General features: G+C 45.1%; 1 protein-coding gene across 4 annotated transcripts; it reads right to left on the bottom strand.

Moving 5' to 3' along the window:
* Positions 1–6,329: 6,329 nt before the first annotated feature.
* On the bottom strand, positions 6,330–19,457 carry LOC119974993 (serine/arginine-rich splicing factor 1). Of its 4 annotated transcripts, XR_005462633.1 has the most exons (6): positions 18,931–19,457; positions 17,632–17,831; positions 17,375–17,547; positions 16,177–16,936; positions 11,406–11,567; positions 6,330–7,372 (listed from the first exon to the last, which is right to left on the bottom strand). XR_005462633.1 is itself a non-coding variant. In XM_038814416.1 (4 exons), the coding sequence occupies exons 1-4, from the start codon at positions 19,140–19,142 to the stop codon at positions 16,742–16,744; spliced, it is 780 nt and encodes a 259-aa protein (XP_038670344.1). In that variant the 5' UTR covers positions 19,143–19,457; the 3' UTR covers positions 14,042–16,741. The 4 variants fall into 4 exon arrangements, 1 of the variants encoding a protein (XP_038670344.1); XR_005462632.1 differs by lacking the exon at positions 6,330–7,372 and having other exon boundaries at positions 10,644–11,567; XR_005462631.1 differs by lacking the exons at positions 6,330–7,372; positions 11,406–11,567 and adding an exon at positions 14,042–15,325.
* Positions 19,458–20,285: the final 828 nt, after the last annotated feature.

Raw genomic sequence — 20,285 nt, 5'->3', positions numbered from 1 at the left:
CATTATGTTAAACTCATATGGAACCGTGTTTGAACCATTCTTGTGCAATTCTGAACGCATATTAAGAAGGGTATCAAAGTATTGGAGAAAGGGGGAGAAATATTTAAAATTACACCAGAACTAAGAATTTTAAACATCAGAAAGGACAGGGCAGCACGGTGGCCTAGTGGTTAGCACAGCTGCCTCACGGCGCTGAGGTCCCAGGTTCGATCCCGGCTCTGGGTCACTGTCCGTGTGGAGTTTGCACATTCTCCCTGTGTCTGCGTGGGTTTCACCCCCACAACCCAAAACAAAAATGTGCAGGGTAGGTAGATTGGCCACGCTAAATTGCCCCTTAATTGGAAAAAATAATTGGGTAATCTAAATTTATTAAAAAAAACATCAGAAAGGACTGAGCAAACTGGGACTCTTCTCTGGAAAAGGCCGAGGGGTACCCTAATAAAAGGTGTTTAAAATATGAAGGGATTTAATGAAGAAAGAGAAGTTTCCACATGTGGGAGGATCCAGAATTGGGGTCACAAATACAAGAGCCAGTAATAAATTCAATAGGGAATTTCGGAGGAACTTTTCACCCAGGGTGTTGGCATATGGAACTTGCTAATCATATGTCATAGTTGAGGCAAAAAGCATAGGAGCAATTAAGGGGACCAAAATAAATATACAAGGGAGAAATAAAGAAGTTTGCTGACAAAGTTAGATAAAACAACTTGGGAGGAGGTGACTGCAAGATAAACACGTGGGCAATATTTTGCCACGTGATACTTTCTCTGACCATCCTTGGGTTTCGATTTCATGTATCTGTAATTTGAGCTCTATCATACAGGACACAAGGTCTACTTATGCAAGTGACTGGTGCCGCTGAACCACAGAAGAAAACCTGACAGCTAGGCCATAATTATAAACTATGGAGATTATTTGGCTGAAAGCTTTAGTTGAAAAGTGTTACACTTAATTATGTCACATCCAAACTCCGAAATTACACTCTGGTCTCCAGGTGGCACATACTTATTTTATTACTGGTTAAAATCAATCATGTACGACCAAGGCCACGAAAGTTCAAATGACCACTGGACCAAAATGTGAACAAAGGCAGCAACAAGTAAACACGGGTGTTTTTTTTTATTTCATGAAGCTAGCACTCAAATTAGAAAAATAAACATGCTGTATTTAAGTGTGAATTGTGAGACAAAGATAATAACACTCCCATTGTCTTCTTACAAACTAGTAATGAGCAAGTACTTTATAAAACGTAGAATAGAAAAAAGTTTAAGATATTGAACGTCTCAATATAGCTCAAAATTTATTTATTTTAAAAAAATAATTTTTATTCAAATTTTCACAAAATATCAATAACAGAAAATAGCAAGAAAAGAACAAACCCCCCCCCCCCCCCCCCCCCCATGTATACAAAAAATAAAAATAAATTAACAACCGTCATTAGCAATGAACAAATATACATGTCCCTGCAGCACAAAACAAAGAAAACGTCCCCGTCCCCCCTCCCTCCCAGGTTGCTGCTGCTGGCCTTTTTCTACCGTTCTGCCAGGAAATCCAGGAATGGTTGCCACCTCTTGAAGAACCCCTGCACTGACCCCCTTAGGGCAAATTTCACCCTCTCCAATTTAATAAACCCCGCCATATCGTTGATCCAGGCCTCCATGCTTGGGGGTCTCGCATCCTTCCACTGAAGAAGAATCCTCCGCCGGGCTACTAGGGACGCAAAGGCCAGAATGCCGGCCTCTTTCGCCTCCTGCACTCCCGGCTCCTCTGCAACTCCAAATATTGCGAGCCCCCAGCCCGGTTTGACCCTGGATCCTACCACCCTCGACACCGTCCTTGCTACGCCCTTCCAAAATTCCCCCAGGGCTGGGCATGCCCAGAACACATGGGCATGGTTTGCTGGGCTCCCTGAGCACCTAATACACCTGTCCACGTTCCCAAAAAACCGGCTCATCCTTGTCCCGGTCATGTGAGCCCTATGCAGCAACTTAAACTGTATGAGGCTAAGCCTCACACAAGAAGAGGACTTCACCCTTCCTAGGGCGTCCGCCCACGTCCCCTCCTCACCCAGCTCCTCCTCCCATTTACCCTTCAGCTCCTCCACCAAGGCCTCGTCTACCTCCTGCATCACTTGGTACGTTGCCGAGATCCTCCCCTCTCCAACTCACCCACACTGGAACAGGAACAGAAATTTCGGGAGCACCGTCATCTTGACTGATTGCACCCTACCCGCCAGACAGCGGCAGCATGTCCCACCTCTTAAACTCCTCCTCCATTTGCTCCACCATCCTCGTGAGGTTAATCTTATGCAAGGCCCCTCAGCTCCTGGCCACCTGGACCCCAAAGTACCTGAAGCTCCTCTCCTCCCTTTTTAGTGGGAGCCTACCAATCCCCCCCCTCCTGGTCCCCCGGGTGTACAACGAACAGCTCGCTCTTCCCCAAGTTGAGCTTGTACCCTGAGAAATCCCCAAATTCCCTGAGAATCCTCATCACCTCCGGCATTCCCCCCACCGAGTCCGCCACATACAACAATAGGTCATCCGCATAGAGCGACACTCAGTGTTCCTCCTCACCTCGCACCAGCCCCTTCCAGTTCCTCGACTCCCTCAGTGCCATGGCCAGGGGTTCAATTGCCAGCACAAAAAGCAGGGGGGGGACAAGGGACACCCCTGCCTCGTCCCTCAGTATAACCGAAAATACTCCGACCTCCTCCTATTCGTGGCCACGCTCGCCATCGGGGCCTCATATAACAGCCTCACGCACCTGACAAACCCCTCCCCAAACCGAACCTCTCTAACACCTCCCACAAGTACCCCCACTCAACCCAATCAAAGGCCTTCTCCGCGTCCAACGCCACCACTATCTCCGAATCCCCTTCTACCGCCGGCATCATTATAACATTCAAGAGCCTCCTTATGTTAGTGTTCAGCTGCCTCCCCTTCACGAACCCCATTTGATCCTCGCGGATAACCTGCGGCACACAGCCCTCTATCCTCGTGGCCAAGATCTTCGCCAACAGCTTGCCGTCCACATTTAAGAGTGAGATCGGCCTGTATGACCCTCACTGCAGGGGATCCTTGTCCCGCTTAAGAATCAAGGAAAGAACAGGGGATCCAACAGGTCTGCATACATTTTATAAAATTCTACCGGGAACCTATCCGGCCCCGGCACCTTCCCCGACTGCATGCTCCCTATCCCTTTGTCCCTTTGACCAGCTCAACCGGCACCCCCAGTCCCTCCTCCACCCTCGGGATCTCAACAGGTCCAAGAAGCGCCCCATCCCCCCTCCTCTGCTGGGGGTTTGGACCGATACAGTTCCTCATAAAAGTCCCTGAAGACCCCATTAATGTCTACCCCCCCTTCGCACCACATCCCTCCCCTATCCTTAACTCCACCAATCTCCCTGGCTGCATCCCGCTTACGGAGCTGGTGCGCCAGCATCCTGCTCGCCTTCTCCCCATATTCATACACCGCTCCCTGTGCCTTCCTCCACTGAGCTCCCGCCTTTCTGGTGGTCAACAAGTGAAACTCAGCCTGGAGGCTACGCCGCTCCCTCAGCAATCCCTCCTCCGGAGCCTCCGCGTATCTCCTGTCCACCCTCACCATCTCTCCCTCTCCCTGTGGGCTCGAATGGAGATCAACTCCCCCCTAACCACCGCCTTCAGGCCCTCCCATGACCATCCCCACCCGGACCTCCCCATTGTCATTGGCCTCCAGGTACCTCCTCATCCGCCAGCAGCCCCACCTCCAAGCGCCAAAGCGGGCGCTGGTCCCTCTCCTCCCCCAGCTCGAGGTCCACCCAGTGCGGGGCATGGTCAGAAATGGCGATCGCCGAATACTCAGCATTCTCCACCCTCGCAATCAGCGCCCTACTCATAATGAAAAAATCAATCCGGGAATAGGCCTTATGCACATGGGAGAAGTATGAAAATTCCCTGGCCCTCGGCCTCGCAAACCTCCATGGATTCACCCCTCCCATCTGGTCCATAAACCCCCTCAACACCTTAGCCGCCGCTGGCCTCCTCCCCGTCCTGGATCTGGATCGATCCAGTGCCGTATTGAAATCGCCCCCGCCTCCAAATCTGGAATCCGGCCCAACATGCGCCACATGAAACCCGCATCGCCCCAATTCGGGGCGTATACATTGACCAGCACCACCCGCTCCCCCTGCAGCTTACCGCTTACCATCACATACCTCCCGCCACTGTCTGCCACCAGATTCGACGCCTCAAACGACACCCTCTTCCCCACCAGGATCGCCACCCTGATTTTTTGCATCCAGCCCCGAATGAAACACCTGGCCTACCCATCCCTTCCTCAATCTAACCTGATCCGCCATCTTCAGGAGCGTCTCCTGGAGCATTGCCACGTCCGCCTTCAGCCCCTTCAGGTGCGCAAACACGCGGGCCCGTTTGACCGGCCCATTCAGTCCCCTCACATTCCAGGTTATCAGACGGATCAGGGGGTTATCAGACGGATCAGGGGGCTACCTGCCCCCTTCCCCGCCGACTAGCCATTACCCTTCCTCAGCCCGTTCCCCAAGGCTGCAGACCCCCATCCCGACCCCCCTCAGCGTGGGGCTTCCCCTCCTCCCCTGTGTCCACCAGCAGGCTTTCCTCCTCCCGCTCTCAAGCGGGAAAAAGCCTGCGCTCCCCTCGCGGGGGGGGGGGGGGGGGGGGGGGGGGCCACCCCCCCTCCACTGCATGTCTGCCCCTCTCCTCGAGCCCATCCAACAAACCCAAGCAGAAAACAGTGCCCCACCCACCCTGAAAACAACAAAGAACCAACATTAAACAGAGAACCCCCCCCCTCAAAATATAACAGTTACATGCAGACCCCCGCACCCAGCCCTCAGTTTGAGTCCAACTTCTCGGCCTGCACAAAGGCCCACATCTCCTCCGGGGACTCAAGGTAAAAGTGCCGGTCCTTGTAGGTGACCCACAAACGTGCTGGCTGTAGCATGCCGAACTTCACTCCCCTCCTGTGCAGCACCGCCTTCGTCCGATTGTACCCGGCCCTCTTCTTTGCCACCTCCGCACTCAGTCCTGGTAGATCCGCACCACTGCATTCTCCCACCTGCTGCTCCGCTCCTTCTTGGCCCACCTGTGAACACTCCCGGTCAGCAAACTGGTGGAACCGCACCAGCACCGCCCGTGGTGGCTCATTCGGCTTGGGTGCAAATATTCGATGGGCCCCCTCCAGCTGCCCCTGAAAGGACCCAGCTCCCATCAGCGAATTGAACATGATGGCCACATAGGCCCCCATGTCTGACCCTTCCAGAAGGCCCAGGATCCGCAGATTTTCCCGCCTCGACCAGTTCTCCATCTCCTCGAACCTCTCGTCATTTTTTAATGGAGCGCCTCGTGCATCTCCACCTTCACCGCGAGGCCTAAGGTCTCGTCCTCTTTCGGAGGCCTTTTGCCGGATCTCTCGTATCGCTACCCCCAGGCCGTCAGCACCTCGTCAATTAAAGCCTTCAACGGCTCCAGCAGCTCTGCTTTAAGCTCCCTGAAGCAGCGCTGGAGTCTCCTGCTGCTCCTGCACCCGCCGCCATCTTGTGCTTCTTCCCTCGCTTCTGCTTTGGCGCTGCAACCACTTTCTTACTCACCCCACTCCTGGTCCAGGCCATATACTGCCGGGGAAATGTTGCTGGCTCCTTCCCATGTCGGGAAACGTCTAAATAGTACCACTGGGGGCCCTAAAAAGAGCCCAAAAGTCCGTTCCTGGCGAGAGCTGCGTAACGTGCGACGTAGCCACAACCAGAAGTCCATAGCTCAAAATTTATAAATCAGTTTGCCAACGTTACGTCAGATTGAAAGCCATCTTGAGTATTCAAAATAATACTTTTAACAGTTAGCAAATTAGATGGGATAATTGTGAAATATTGGTCCATGTCGTTAAACAAATTCCAATTGCTATATCTGGCTGCATCAAAGGAGAAAACCAAAACAGAATGTTACTGTACAATTTAGATGTGCTGTAGACACTCCTGAATTCCGTGGCACTCCTATAACTGGTTGTCAGTGCGGACTCCCTCAGCGTGAGCTAAAATTGCAGTCTAGTATGTGCTCAAGGCTCGAAGAATTTCATTGGTTCAGTAGTACTCGCACCTGAAAGTCGACACTTAAATCATTTACACTCACTACACTTCAAAAATACTTTACTGTGTAATGTCCCTATGTAATGAAAAGGTATTATACAAGTTTAGTCCTATCAATATGGGAGTTAGTTCTCAAACGTGTAGCTACTTGTATAATAGCATAACCGAATGCAACATTAAGACTCCATGTGATAGAAAGCAGACAAAACATTTGACAATGCAACACTTCTTACAAGTCCTTAACCTACTTTATTTCACACGAGCTGAACAGTTACTATACAGTACGTTGTATTCATTTCAATCGAACTTTCTTTAATAAGTCAAACATTGAAGTCCTTGCCAACAAAGAAATGTTCACCCTCCCAGTTACCGAGATGAGCTAAAGAATTACATTGCAACTAAGGAACGGTTTCTCCAAAACGTTTTAAAATCGGTTTGCTTTTATCAAATTATTGAATAACTTTCAAACCGTTATCGCATCCTTAGCGAAAACATTGTGTAGCACCTTTCACAACCAGTGGACATTCTAACTGGCAATTAGATATCATGATTAAAATGGAAACGCAACATTCATATAGCAAGCTCCCAACAGCAACGTGATAGCGAAAGTATTTTTCATGTGGAGGATTAGCTACGCCCCCCCCCCCCCAAACACAAATGCGACGTTTTTTAAAATAAACAGCTTGAGATCAGGTCCTTTAATCCAAAAGTCAGCACTTCAGACAATGCAGCACTCACCTCAGGGCTTCACTGGAGGGCCACCCTTGATTTTTTTTTGCACTCCAGTCCGTCACTGGAACTTGAATCCGAACTTCTGACTTGGGGAGGCTAGACTGCAAGCGGAGGTGGACAATGATCCCACCAACTCTCACAATCTTCCTCTTAAATGCATAGGCGAAGGTTAGGTGTATATTAATCTTTAATAAAAATCTTCCATCTTCAGTCTTGATATGCATCCGAATAAATACATACATACATTATAAATATGTCCAATTGTTATTTGAACTTTCATCACTGAAATCCCTGTTTCAAGTCAGTTGATAACAAATGCACCTAGGAAAAGTGCATGGAATTCGACAACTTTGTGACATAGGTCAGTAATTGATATTTTTTTTGGGGGGGGGGGGGTAGGTGACTAATTGGCACGATATTAGAAGTGGTGTTCCTCAAGAGTCTGTTCTGGGGCCTCAGATTTTTAACCACACATGCACTCATGCTGAGAAGTTGAAGGCATAAGTTGTGTACATTGGAAATACTCAAATCAGACAGCATCTGTGGAGACAGTTAATATTCCAGGTCAATTATCATTTTGACAGTACTGCAAGTTGGAGATTCAATCTTTAAACAAATAGACTAGGCAGGGAAAAAGTAAAGAAAAGGTCTCCGACAAGGCTGAAAATAGCAATATTAACTGTGGAATGAAACCAGCAAACCAATTAGCACCACCAACAAATGGAAAGTTATGGCCTGACGCTGTTGAAATCAGTGCTGGATCCAAAGTGATGGAAGTTGCCTGATCCAAAGAGATACATTTCTTGATCTTCACAAATTGAGTTACAGGCCGAGGAGAAAAAGCATCAGAGCACAAGTGGGGTCTGGAATTAAAGTGGCAAGTGACTGGAAGTTCAGTCAGATTGGGGGACAAAATGGGAGGTTCAACGTTCAGCAGTGACCACCCAATCCTGTGTTTGGTCTCCCCCTTGTACAGATCACAAGTAGCAAATAGAGTACACTAAATTGAAAGCAGAAGTAAATCACTGCTTCATCTGGAAAGCGTGATTCTTGCCCTGGTCGTGGACAGAACATTTCCTAAAGTGGTCATTAATGAAGGCACCATCTTTTCAAACAAAAAAGGAAAGTTAGAATGTTATAAACTACAGCAGACCTATGAAAACTAATCCTGGATGACCAATAAACAATCTTACCTAAAAGCTAAACAGCACAAGTTCTCTTATTCCCGCCCCACCCACGTTCACCCTTGTAAATCATATTTCATAGAATTTAGTGCAGGACGCCATTCGGCCCATTGGGTCTACACCAGCCCTGGGAAAGAGCATCCACCCTTTCACACTTTAGCATGGCCAATCCATCTGACCTGCACATCTTTGGACTGTGGGAGGAAACCGGAGCACCTGGAGGAAGCCCACATAGACACGGGGAGATCGTGCAGACTCGAGTGACCCAAACCAGGAATTGGAACCTGGAGCTGTGAAGCAACTGTGCCAACCACTGCACTACCATGTTGCCCAAATATTGAAAACATATTTCAGAGTTGAACTTCACCAAAACATTGTCTTATGTGGAGAACTTAAAAGTATCTCCCCGAAGCCCCGTCAAGTCCATACTAGAGATTTACTATCTATATGTGTGCACACACAGATGCAATTTATTTTTTTTAAATTTAGAGTACCCAATTAAGGGGCAATTTTTTAGCGTGGCCAATCCACATAAACTGCATATCTTTGGGTTGTGAGGGTGAAACCCAGGCAGACATGGGGAGAATGTGCAAACATGGGGAGTGGAGTGACCCAGGTCCAGGATTCGATCCGGGTTCTCAGCGCCACAGTCCCAGTGCTATCCACTGTGCCACAAGCCACCCTACAGATGCAATTTCGTAGTTTGCAGCTTAGCATCAAGCTGGTATGACGCTTCTGTACAGCTAACTTTTTGAACATTGATACACTAGAGAAGATTTCAAAAGCTTTCTTCAGTTAACCTTGTGCTTATGCAATATTAAAAATATTCAATGCAAGGGCAGCACGGTGGTCAGTACTGTTGCTTCACAGCAGCAGGGACCCAGGTTCAATTCCCCCACTGGGTCAGTTTGTGCAGAGTCTGCACATTTTCCCATGTCTGCATGGGTTTCCTCCGGGTTCCTCCCACAGTCCAAAGACGTGCAGAGTAGGTGGATTGGCCATGCTAAATTGCCCCCATGTCCAAAAAGGTTAGGAGGGGTCATCGTTGACTGGGATAGGGTGCAAGTGAGGGTTTAAGTAGGCCGGTGCAGACTCGATTGGCCAAATGACCTCATTCTGCACTATGTTCTATATTCTAATTTACACATCTTTCACTTGTGAACCCCCATTTTTCTCAAAACTGTTTTTGAAAGTTTATTTAATTTCAGAAAGTTGCCAAGCTGACTCATTTAATATCACAATTGTTCATGCACTGTATGGAGTTCAAATTTGCAACTATGTAGTGTTTTTGCATGGCGATATCAATCCTTATATCCTTCAGGTTATATGGAGAAAAAACCGTACGTCTGGTGAAAGCTTTCAGATGCATTTGCTGGAAGTGTTAATAGTTAACGTAAATAGCATAGATGCAAAGTGAAGCTGAATACAAGGCAAAGGGGCATGAAATATATTGATGAGAAAGGGTAGGAAAAAGGTTGCGTGAAACATTTTTTGAACCCATCGCAGATTTCTAGAGACTAGAAATTTACCAAACTGAGTCCGAACCTCAATCTCAGCAATCGGACATTAAACCAAATTCCATCCCTCACTCATACTGGCAAAATATTGAGCTCCTCTTCTCTCCACCCCCCCCCCCCCCCCCCCCCAACAAAAGACCCACCACCCCTAACCAGGGTTGCCAAATTTCAGGACCTGACCCCATTGCAATTTGTGACTCTTAATTACTTACTGATTTTAAAAAGCCAATTTTTCTCAATGTAAATATTTGGCAGAAACGTATACCAGAACCAATCAATTTCAAATTATCTCCACACATCAACGTCCCTATCCACATCCCAACGCACTCCACCACAGGCTGTAATTGTGCTAGTAATTGTACAACATTAAGGTGTGTACAGCAGACAATGGTTAATTTCACATCTGGTTGATTTGAAAGTGAAGTTTAAATTCCCCACTGTTAGCTTTCAGCTCTTCTGGATTTGCATCTCCCAGATTGAATCGCCCCCCCCCCCCCCCCCCCCCCTTTCACCCTATCCAACCTACCACCTGCGTCAAAAATTAACGGTTACTTACTGGCCTCCAACCCTTCCATCTGATAAACCTGAAACCACCCTCTTCACACCAGCTGCAATTATCCACACTACCCCATGGTGATGCCATTAATAATTAAAATTACCAAAAAGCTTTCAACGGTCCCCAAATGGAAAAAAAAGTAAACTAACGCTACGGCCAGTTTAATTTTTGCTAGATAATTTGAACACCCATTACTGGATAATGCTTAATTAACTGCACATTTAGTTCAAAGTCAAACTTAAAAGCCACAAATCATTAATCCCCTGAACTGCTCTAATATTGTTTAGATGGGTAGAGATCAAGCACCTCTGGTATCAGTCTACAGCAGAACTATGGTCAGATTGTATTTCTTGGAACACAAGTACCTTGCCTTTTGTATTAGAATAAAAAGAATCTAGGCACTGGAAGGAAAGAGCAAGTTTAACCATTAAAAATGACCACGGTGATATTAATCCTGAAATATTTCAACTATGAGTTCAGAAATTCGGTTATATTGCAGAGGTATTGATACTTATGACTTGCAATTTTCTTCAGAGTAAACACTTACCTTTTTATTTTGTAATATGGTTAATGAATTATGGGAAATGTATCGTCAATGGTGAGCAAAAGTCCACTGCATGAAACCTCATTTAGCATCCCCCACCCCAGCCTCAAGACATCCCAATTTCACTTGGCTAAGGTTCACACACGAAAAACCAAATTTGCCAAAGTTGATGTTTTCTGGTGCCTAAAGAATCAAACCATCGCCTGCAGAGGTGTAAATTGGGGCACGATTGAGTCTCAGTACCACAGCTATCTGTTCATGTTTGGGAAGCCTTTTTGTTAAAAATTACTATTGATTGACCGGTTTACAATGCTAGCTGACACTAAACGAATTTATCTTTCCCAGGTAACTTTTGTCAGCTTCAGTATTTCTTCCTACTGTTGAACAGCACTGCCCGTGTGGAGTTTGCACACTCTGCCCATGTCTGTATGGGTCTCACCCCCACAACCCAAAGATATGCAAGGTGGACTGGCCACACTAAACTTGCCCTTAATAGGAATTTATTTCAAAAACTACTAAAGAACAGCAGTTTATAACGGAAATGCCTAGTTTGGCTTTCTGTTTAATGGATTGGATGGGAGTACCCTCATTGAAAAGTACAATGCGGAACTGAATTCTAACAATATCAAGCTATCTGGCAAAGTTGATTGCAAACTGCTTAAGATTTGACAGATGTAACGAGTTATATTCTGCAATTAATCTCAGGGTTCAGATAGTGTTCAAAAATATTCATGTCAACTGAACCAAGAGATTATATATCAGGCTAACTCACTACTAGGTATCCATGCTAGATGCAAGTGCTCCATTTCCTGGCAATCAACTGCTGATTATCACTCAAACTTGCAGTAATCACGTCAGAATTGTTAATCCTTCAGTGTTGACGTCATCACGCATCAACTACATGGAGCATAATGGCCATCACCATCCATGACACCTGCAAAAAAAGTCCCAAAACAGAATAAAACCACAGCATATTGTATACTAAAGTACCTATACTGGAATAATTCAAAGGCAAAAGAATCTAAGTTACAAACTCTTAAAGATCACTGCCTTGTAATCACTGCCAGTTGTTCTTGACCTCATTCCCCCTCCCATCATAAATTTCTCACTTAATTGTGCCTTCTAACAAATCAAACATTTTGCCCCTGCCAAAGAATTGTTTGGCGGAATGAAATGCATAAAACTAAAGGATTCAAAACATCTCACTCATTTTATTTAGGGCATAGTTAAGCCAAGAAAAAAATATTTAGTCCCCCCCCCCCCCCAAGTTCTAGAGCTGGTAGAACTGTTGACCCACTGCCATTTAAAATCCCATCATCATTGATGTTTCGGATTATGGGGAAATGCTGCAATGTAGTAAATAACACATCCCTAAGCCAAAACCCATAGCCTCTTCAATGGTACTTAGACAGCCAAAATAAAATTGACTTAATAATTAGCTGTGGAAACTTTCTATCTACATACCAATTGTGAGCCACCCTGAATGGAAATTGTTTTAAGATTACATGGTGATTCTTTTGTTTTGAAAAAAATATGGTGCCTTCCCGCAGGTCAGGAATCGGGGAGCATTGAAAAAGGATCAAATGCATAAGATCTGGCATGCAACAGGCAGAAAAAGTGTGAAATGCAGAAACCCTTTAAGAACAAACTAGTAGTTAATACATATCAATGTGCAGCAATAAAGGGATATGGAAACTGTGCACACATGGGATTAAGAATATTGTTTGTGTTGAGCATAAACACACAAAATGGGCAAAAATCCCAAAGTTCCACTATGGAAACATCGTCACAAGAACAAATGGGGTTCAACAATGCTGCCACCAATACCAAATGCCAACTAGCAACAGGAAACTGGCAGAGGCCGACATTTCTTGGAGGGGTAGAAATGGGTCTGGCATTGCATCAATCAAAGAGACTACTGGTAAATTTCCCTCCCAAACCAAGATCCCAGATGTTCACAATGCACTAACGCAAAACTGCAGGGTTCCTTAGTACCATGAATGTGAACAGTGGCTGAACAAGAGTACAAGGTTCCATGTAGTTACATTCTAAATGCAATACTGTGGACAACAACCATAGAGTTCAAATGCTGTATCATAAAGGGATGAGAGTGGTCACATTAAGTGGATGGAATATGCTGGGGATCAATTGAGTGATTAGGTCGCTCATTTTGCTGAAGAGGGTCACAAATTTGTGGAAGCCAAATACCATCTGCATTAAACAATAATGTACATTCAGTGATAAAATTATTCCCATTTTTAACTTTCAGATATGGTACAGATTGTTCTTCGAGATTAAACTACAATTATTCCCCATGTATAATAAAGAACTGAGGGAAGCACTGTGGCCTCACGGTGCTGAGGATTCGGGTTCAATCCTGGGTCACTGTCTGTATGCAGTTTGCGTTCATGAGTAGGAGAGGTCACGCTAAATTACCCCTTAATTGGGAGAAAAATATTGGTACTCTATTCTGTATCAGTATGTTCTGGTGTTGCACCTGGAATAGTCACCCAAAATAAAATAATATGCCAACCATTAAAACTTGCATTGCTTTGAATCAGTTCTGCAAGGGTATGAGATATCAGGAGTTAGGGCAGCAGACTAATTCTATAAACATGCAAGAGCCCGCTTGTGATGAACTAGATATTCATTTCACGGCACCGCCAAATGCAGTTAAAAATTCATTAACACTAAATTTCAAGCTTCCAGGTGGAAGCTTCAACTATAGCACAGTGAAAGGTCAATTATTGTGATGCATTATCTAGCCTTTTCACAATTAAAGAACAGTAATGAAAGCTCAGATTTGTCTATGCTATGTCTTTCAGAACAAGAGAAAATCAGTCATCAACAAAAAGCTGGTAAGTGACAAATTAAGCCTTCAGCACTTCAGGTAATTAATGGGGAAGTGTATTTAGGCTGTGCAATAGCATGTGAGCATTTGATTCCCAGCCATCTGGGGGTCAAATTAAGAGTTAAGCAACTGTCGGTGGTTAAGCAAGTGATGTAGTGTAGCATAGTCCAGCTCTATTACTTGACGTTAAATTGGCACCTATTTGTAGAAGCAGCTAGACAACATTTTATGCAGAATACTGTATAATTGCTTTGTGCAACATCACAGATGTATGGGACAGGAATACAATTTGTCTGTAAATCATTTATTCTAGTCACTTACCAAAATACTCAGGCTACCAAAATCTGCTATACAAATTAAGTCACAGGTGGCCGGGATCAATGAGCAAACATTTTGTTTCAAACAGCAATGAAAAACCAATGTGCAGAAGTTGTGGAGATAAGTTATGTCTAGTAAGGAAAGAACGTGCCATTTTGCAATATTTGACACAGGGAACGTGTATATCAACCAAGATAGAAAACTCCATTGAAATGAAATGTGAAAAAAAAACAGCAACGTGTTTGTTGATCCTTTATTAAAATTCACAACATTCTTTGACTCACTGTGTTTAGCCAGTACACTCATCAGGAACGTGTTATCTAATGTCTCAGGGAGTTGGAAAAAAAATAAAAATGTATGCACTGCTGAACATATGAAGTATATCAAACTATGCTAACCACAAAATGTCTCTACACTACTTCAAGTGCATGCTTTAGGAGCAACTACTGGCAACATCTTCCTTCCCCTTTAAATGAAAGAAACCATTTCCGGGAAGAAAAAATGAAAGCCAACCCAACAAATCCCTGTCTTTATTTTTGGAAATCAGCGTCCATCTAACAGATCAGTTTGTGAAAATGAGAAATTGTGTCATGTTTTAGCATACTTGATTTTTTAAGGGCATCAATTTAGTTGTGGAATTATCTTGATTTGTTCTGTTGGGACTTTAGATTTCAATTCTGTCGCTAACCAAAATGTCAGGGTAACTACTGGTAGATAGATGCCAGCGTGACAAAGACCAAGACATCATCCTTGTTAATTACCAAAAACAGGAACTTGCATAAGCAACGTGGCAATGCAACAATGGGAATATATAAAATGCGTATTATTCAGCATTTCAATGTGAACAGTTTGAGGATTATTTAATATTCCTGAAAATTATACAAAATGGAAATCAAACACCTGTTCACAAAATCACAAACTCACATACAATTAGAAAAGAATTTATTGTCAAAATGGAGGTTAAACATTTAAGCTATGAGTAAAAGTAATTAATTTGGGCCAAAAATCAATTTTATCTATTCCCTTAATTTTAGTATGCACAGCCAATTCAGACTTAATATTTAACAAAATACCCCTTATTCATAGTTACAAAAAGTTAAGATATCATCCTCCTTAAATTGTTACCAAATCCTGAATGCCGAATCCATCCAAGGAGATTGCTCCAGCGTACCTCTCCTGGTCCTGGTTTCACTCCGTTTACGAAAAAAAGGCAAAAAAAAAAGCCAATCCCACGGGGATCCATTGGACTCCAACTGACAAAAATCAACAGGATGATTTTTTGGAATAATCAATTGTGGGTACAGGGGGGGAAAAAACAAAAAAAAAAAGAGAACATAACAAAACAAAAAAATCCACAAATACACGATTTGATTGGGGCAGGAATCCACTCCTACAGCTCCTGGTAATATGATCCCGCTCCATGAATCCATGTTATGATCCTCCCTATCCTATCCTCACAATGAATTGAATCCATAGATCCAGCTCCAAGGATTGGGATCCAATGAGCCCTCTCCAATCCAAACCTTTAATAACCAGCAAAACCAAAAAAGGAGGCAAACGTTAGATATAACAAACAACAAAGATAATATGGGGTGGGACAGTTATAGCTATCATCTGGCCAATATTTACAGATGTTTTGACAGATGAACAGCATAAACTGCATCCACACCCCCACAGTCAATGTGAACGTTGTTACATATTTTAACAAGAAACTTTATTCCACAATACCATTTTAAAAAATGACAACTTACTATTGTAGTTAAGTATTCACTAACCCAACATCATAGTAGTCCACTAATGGGCACACATGATAGAAGCCATACATTCAGCATACTTAACTACATTAAAGTATGTCATGGATACTGTTTAGTTTATTTAGGATGTACATGAAGGAACAAGATGTTGGACTAGTGGATATCAATTTAAGCCCTGATAGCATTACTACACACTTCAGTTAGCACAAAATTTACTGGTGCAGTAATTACTTTCATTGACACCTTCATTTCTAGTTACCATGTGAAATCTAGCAATTGAGTTGTACTGTACATTTAATTCACCACTTAACTGCTTACAAACTAGATTGATGAATTTTTGATCCAGGTAACCAAACTGCTGAAAGACAGCCATTTACTTTTTAATTCTTTTTTAAGTTTCAAAAAAAGTTTTAATCAATAGGACTTCTGTTCAAAATGGTGAAAACCAATGCCAGACTAGTCACACAGAACATGCAAGCTCAGCAGTATTGATGCCGCACAGAACTTCGTAACCCGGCACAGTAACACCATAGCTCATGGATTATACAACCATTTGTACAAGAGAAGCACAACTTCAATACTGCCAAGTTTAATTGTGACAATAGCACTTGGAGTCATACCATTGCCTCCATAAATGATCAGATTCCTCCTCCTCCTCCAATTAGACACGATTTGACATTCCTAATATGACTGAAATGATCTCCACAATCCTTTAATCCAAAGAATGCTTAATCCATCCTCAGTTGAGATATGTCTATAGGAAAATACATGAAAAGGTAAGATAAGGTACAACACAAGGTTTTCACAAAAATGTTCACAACAGTCCTATCTACATAGCCTCCTACAATTCTCACATTAGGATTTATTCAATTGAAATGAAATCAACTATAAACATTAACAAATTACTGCAACAGTTTACTGTTAATCCAAGTCATGTTGACACCATTTTGAAATCTTCCAAACTCCAAACCTACTCTGTCTATACAATTATCAGACTTCGATAATGACATAGGAGGGAATGTTAACAACGAAGAGAAGCAAACCTCTTTAAATGGATTTCAATTTAAATTGTGCACTAAACTTGAATAAAACAGGTTAACGTGGATTTAAAAATAAAGAATTCGTTCTGTTTAGGGAAAAAGAGTGGTGGTGTACTACAAGGAATTCCATCAATGGATTTACGATCTAGCTACGCGAGCGTGATCTGCTATGACGGGGCGAGTAGCGGGGAGATCCTCTGCTTCGTCTGGGAGAGTAACTACGGCTTCTGCTGCGACTTCGGCTACGGCTTCTGGTTCGACTGCGGCTACGTGAACGAGATCTTCCATAGCTTGGACTTCTTGGACCATCAACTTTCACACGGATATATGCTGTTTCTCCCTATTGAATACGTGAAGAGAAATGTTCACTACTTTCAAACGTTAAATCAGGAAAGCCACTGAGTAAGGCTAATACTACGTCAAGTTTCTTTTCTGCTGAAAGATTACCTCCTTAGTTCATTCAATGGCAAACTTTCAACCAAAATAGCCTCTTTCAATATACAGTATATTGAAGTTTTTGGACCATGATAAAGGCAGAAAATGTTGTTTAATCGTAAAAATCAATACAGTATGTTCACCCTTAATTAAAAATTTAAATGGTCCATCACCCACCCTTCAGGTAGTGTCTTAAGGTATTAGCCATAAACAGAAACCAATTTGCTCGAGCCATTCGTTGGGAGTCAATTTCTTGACCAGTCTTACCTGAAGGTCCAAATGAATAGTTAAGTTATGGCTCTTAATCATCATCTGTTAAGGTTTTCAGAATTAGGTCACATACCTCGTGAGATCGGAATTTTGTGTTATCCAGCTTTCGTACTGCATAGCTCATATCTTCTTTGCGAACAAACTCCACGACACCAGTTCCATCACGGAAAACATCAGCGTAACATACATCACCTGCTTCCCGCATGTGATCTTTCAAATCCTGCCAACTACCACTTGGAGGAAGCCCTGAAAAAAAAGTATATTAATAAGAACTTCAGGCCGCTCGACCAAAGTCAAAATGAAAAGTAATCACTCCACATGTTGACTCACCTGATACTACCACTCTATATTCTGAGCGCCTAGAGGGGGGCCCGTACCTTCCTCTGGGGGTCTGCCCACCGCCGCCGCCACCACCTCCTCCTCCACCACCCCCTCTTCCAGTCCCTCGCCCACTCCTTGGAAATTCAACACGCAGACGGTAACCATCGTAATCGTAACCATCTCGACCATATACAGCATCCTCGGCATCCCTGAAAAGCACAAAAACGTTTAAAATCCACTTGTTAAGGTAATGGGTAGTGGTGATTTAACCATTTTCAACTGGGGCATCAATAATTTAGAAATCGAAAACCTGGCAAAACAGGCGCCGCTATGAAGAGGACCTATGTATGAGGACTGAATCCGACTGGGCACATTTCGGGCTTGCCGTGTGTTCTGCTGTCAAGTCTAAGATTACAGCGACCCAAATACAACATACCAACAAATTGAACCCACTGTTCCGACTTAAACGAGTGTCTCTTCTTCTCTCTCCCCCCACCCACAACCTGCGGCGCCCTCCTCTCCTGTTTACGCGGGTCTGCAGCAAAAACCCGCCAAACAAAGGGCTTGCGTGGCGTCCTTCGAGTTCTGCAGCAAAATGGCGAACAGATGTACATGCCTCCAATTACACGCTTGTAAGATCAAAAAGCTTAAAAAAACGACTGCATACAGCGAATTAAATTGCAGTGCATCGACACCGCGGTTATTTTAACACTCCACAAACCGTGCTCTGAAAGTCTGCCATTGACTCGTACAAGTTACTTCGATTTCTCGCCTAATTCAGCAGAGTGCAGCTCCAAACAGTAGGCAACGGACACCCCCCCCCCCCAAAACTTGTTGTACCAAATGTACCCCCCGAAAACAAGTTGTTTAAATGTACCCCCCTAAAAAAAGTTGCACCAAATGCAACCCCCCCCCCAAGAATTGTACCACTCAACCCACAAACGTTCGCAGCAAATAGCCCTAAAAAAGTTGCACCAAACGTAATCCCCCAAAACATTTGCTCCAAATACAAACCCCCCCTAAAATTTGCACCAAATGCGACACCCCAAAAAGGCACTTGCACCAAATGCAACCTCCCCCCCTCAAAAAAAATTGCGCAAAACCGCGAACTCCCCTCCCCAAAGTGAGTTCTACCAAACGCAATCCCGCAAAATTAAGATGCACCAAATACAATCTCTTTTAACAGCAAATAAAATCTGGAGTGGCTGGAATCTGGGCCCCACGTGGTGCACGGGCCGCGGAGCCCATGCAGCGGCGCTGGGGGAGGGAGAGCCATGTCCGCTCGCCCCGACCCGACCCTGCCTGTACCTCGGGTCTTCGAACTCGACGAAGGCGAACGGCGGACCTCCGCGGCGGTTCTTCAGGTCGATGTCCCTGATGCTGCCGTACTTGTAGAAGACGTCCTCGATGTCCTTGGTGCGGATGTCAGGCGGCAGGTTCCCCACGTAGATGCGGCAGTCGTTGTTGCCGGCCGGGCCCCGGATCACGCCGCTGTGGTTCTGCATCCCGTTCCCCTCCATCCTGGCGGTTGGTGAGACTTCGCAGGGTGAGAAAAAAAGAGATAGACGAGGATAACGGGAGGCCGGGGCGGGGTGCGGAGAGACTTCGAGCTGGGATGGGGCTGGATCGGGGAAGAAACCGCCAACGGTTTTGTGTTAAAATTAAGACGAGACTTTTAAAAAGATTAAAGGGGGGGGTTGCGCTCGGACGATGGATTATTCGAGGAGAATCTCCGAGTCGCGCGTTGAGAAACTAGCGGCCGGCCAACCGCCTCTCGCCGAGAGCAGATCAAAATGGCGGCCGCTTCCCTCGCCTCATTCCAGGCAGGCCAACGGCACAAAGTAGTGCCGGCGGGCGCGGACGACCACGCGGCCGACCAAAGAGTTCCCCGCTTCCAGCTGCCCATTCAGCCCGCCCCGGTGGGGATTTCCCGCCCTTCCGACTGCGGCTGGGGTCGGCGCGCCTGGCTCTTTCTGTCCATCCTTCTGCCCGCTCTCCGACGTGCCGGCGATCCGTCCGGCCGGGTGCCCTTTCGTCAGCGGGGGCGGAATGAGATGGCGACTTCAGGGCGGTAATGCGGCCATGACGTGCGGGGCTTCGCGCGCGCTCCCGGCCCCATTGCGCTTTCCTGAAGGGTCCCTTTCCCACCCCCTCCACACTCACTCACTGGGCAGAGTGAAATTGAGCTTTTTCATTATTTTAAAAATAAATTTAGAGTACCCAATTATTTTTTTCCAATTAAGGGGCAATTTGGTGTGACCGATCCACCCACCCACACAAACAGGGAGGGAGAATGTGCAAACTCCACATGGACAGTGATCCAGGGAGTGAAATTGACCTCACGCTTTGCAGGGATGCTTGACATGATCCACTACAAGCTGCACTTACGGCTTCCAAAGTGTACAAAGATGTGCAGGTTTGGCCGTGCTAAATTGCCCTTAGTGTCCAAAATTGCCCTTAGTGTTGGGTGGGGTTGCTGGGTTATGGGGATAGGATGGAGGTGTGGGCTTGAGTAGGGTGCTCTTTCCAAGAGCCGGTGCAGACTCGATGGGCCGAATGGCCTCCTCCTGCTCTGTAAATTCTATGATCAAACCAGGGCTGGGTACTTTCAATAACGTTTAATTTTAAACTAGGCAGAACAAGAGCTGGCAAGGGTGAAAACA

The sequence above is a fragment of the Scyliorhinus canicula genome, chromosome 12 (assembly GCF_902713615.1).
Source record: "Scyliorhinus canicula chromosome 12, sScyCan1.1, whole genome shotgun sequence".
NCBI classification, from domain to species: Eukaryota; Metazoa; Chordata; class Chondrichthyes; order Carcharhiniformes; family Scyliorhinidae; genus Scyliorhinus; species Scyliorhinus canicula.
This window is presented reverse-complemented; position numbering and strand designations above follow the sequence as displayed.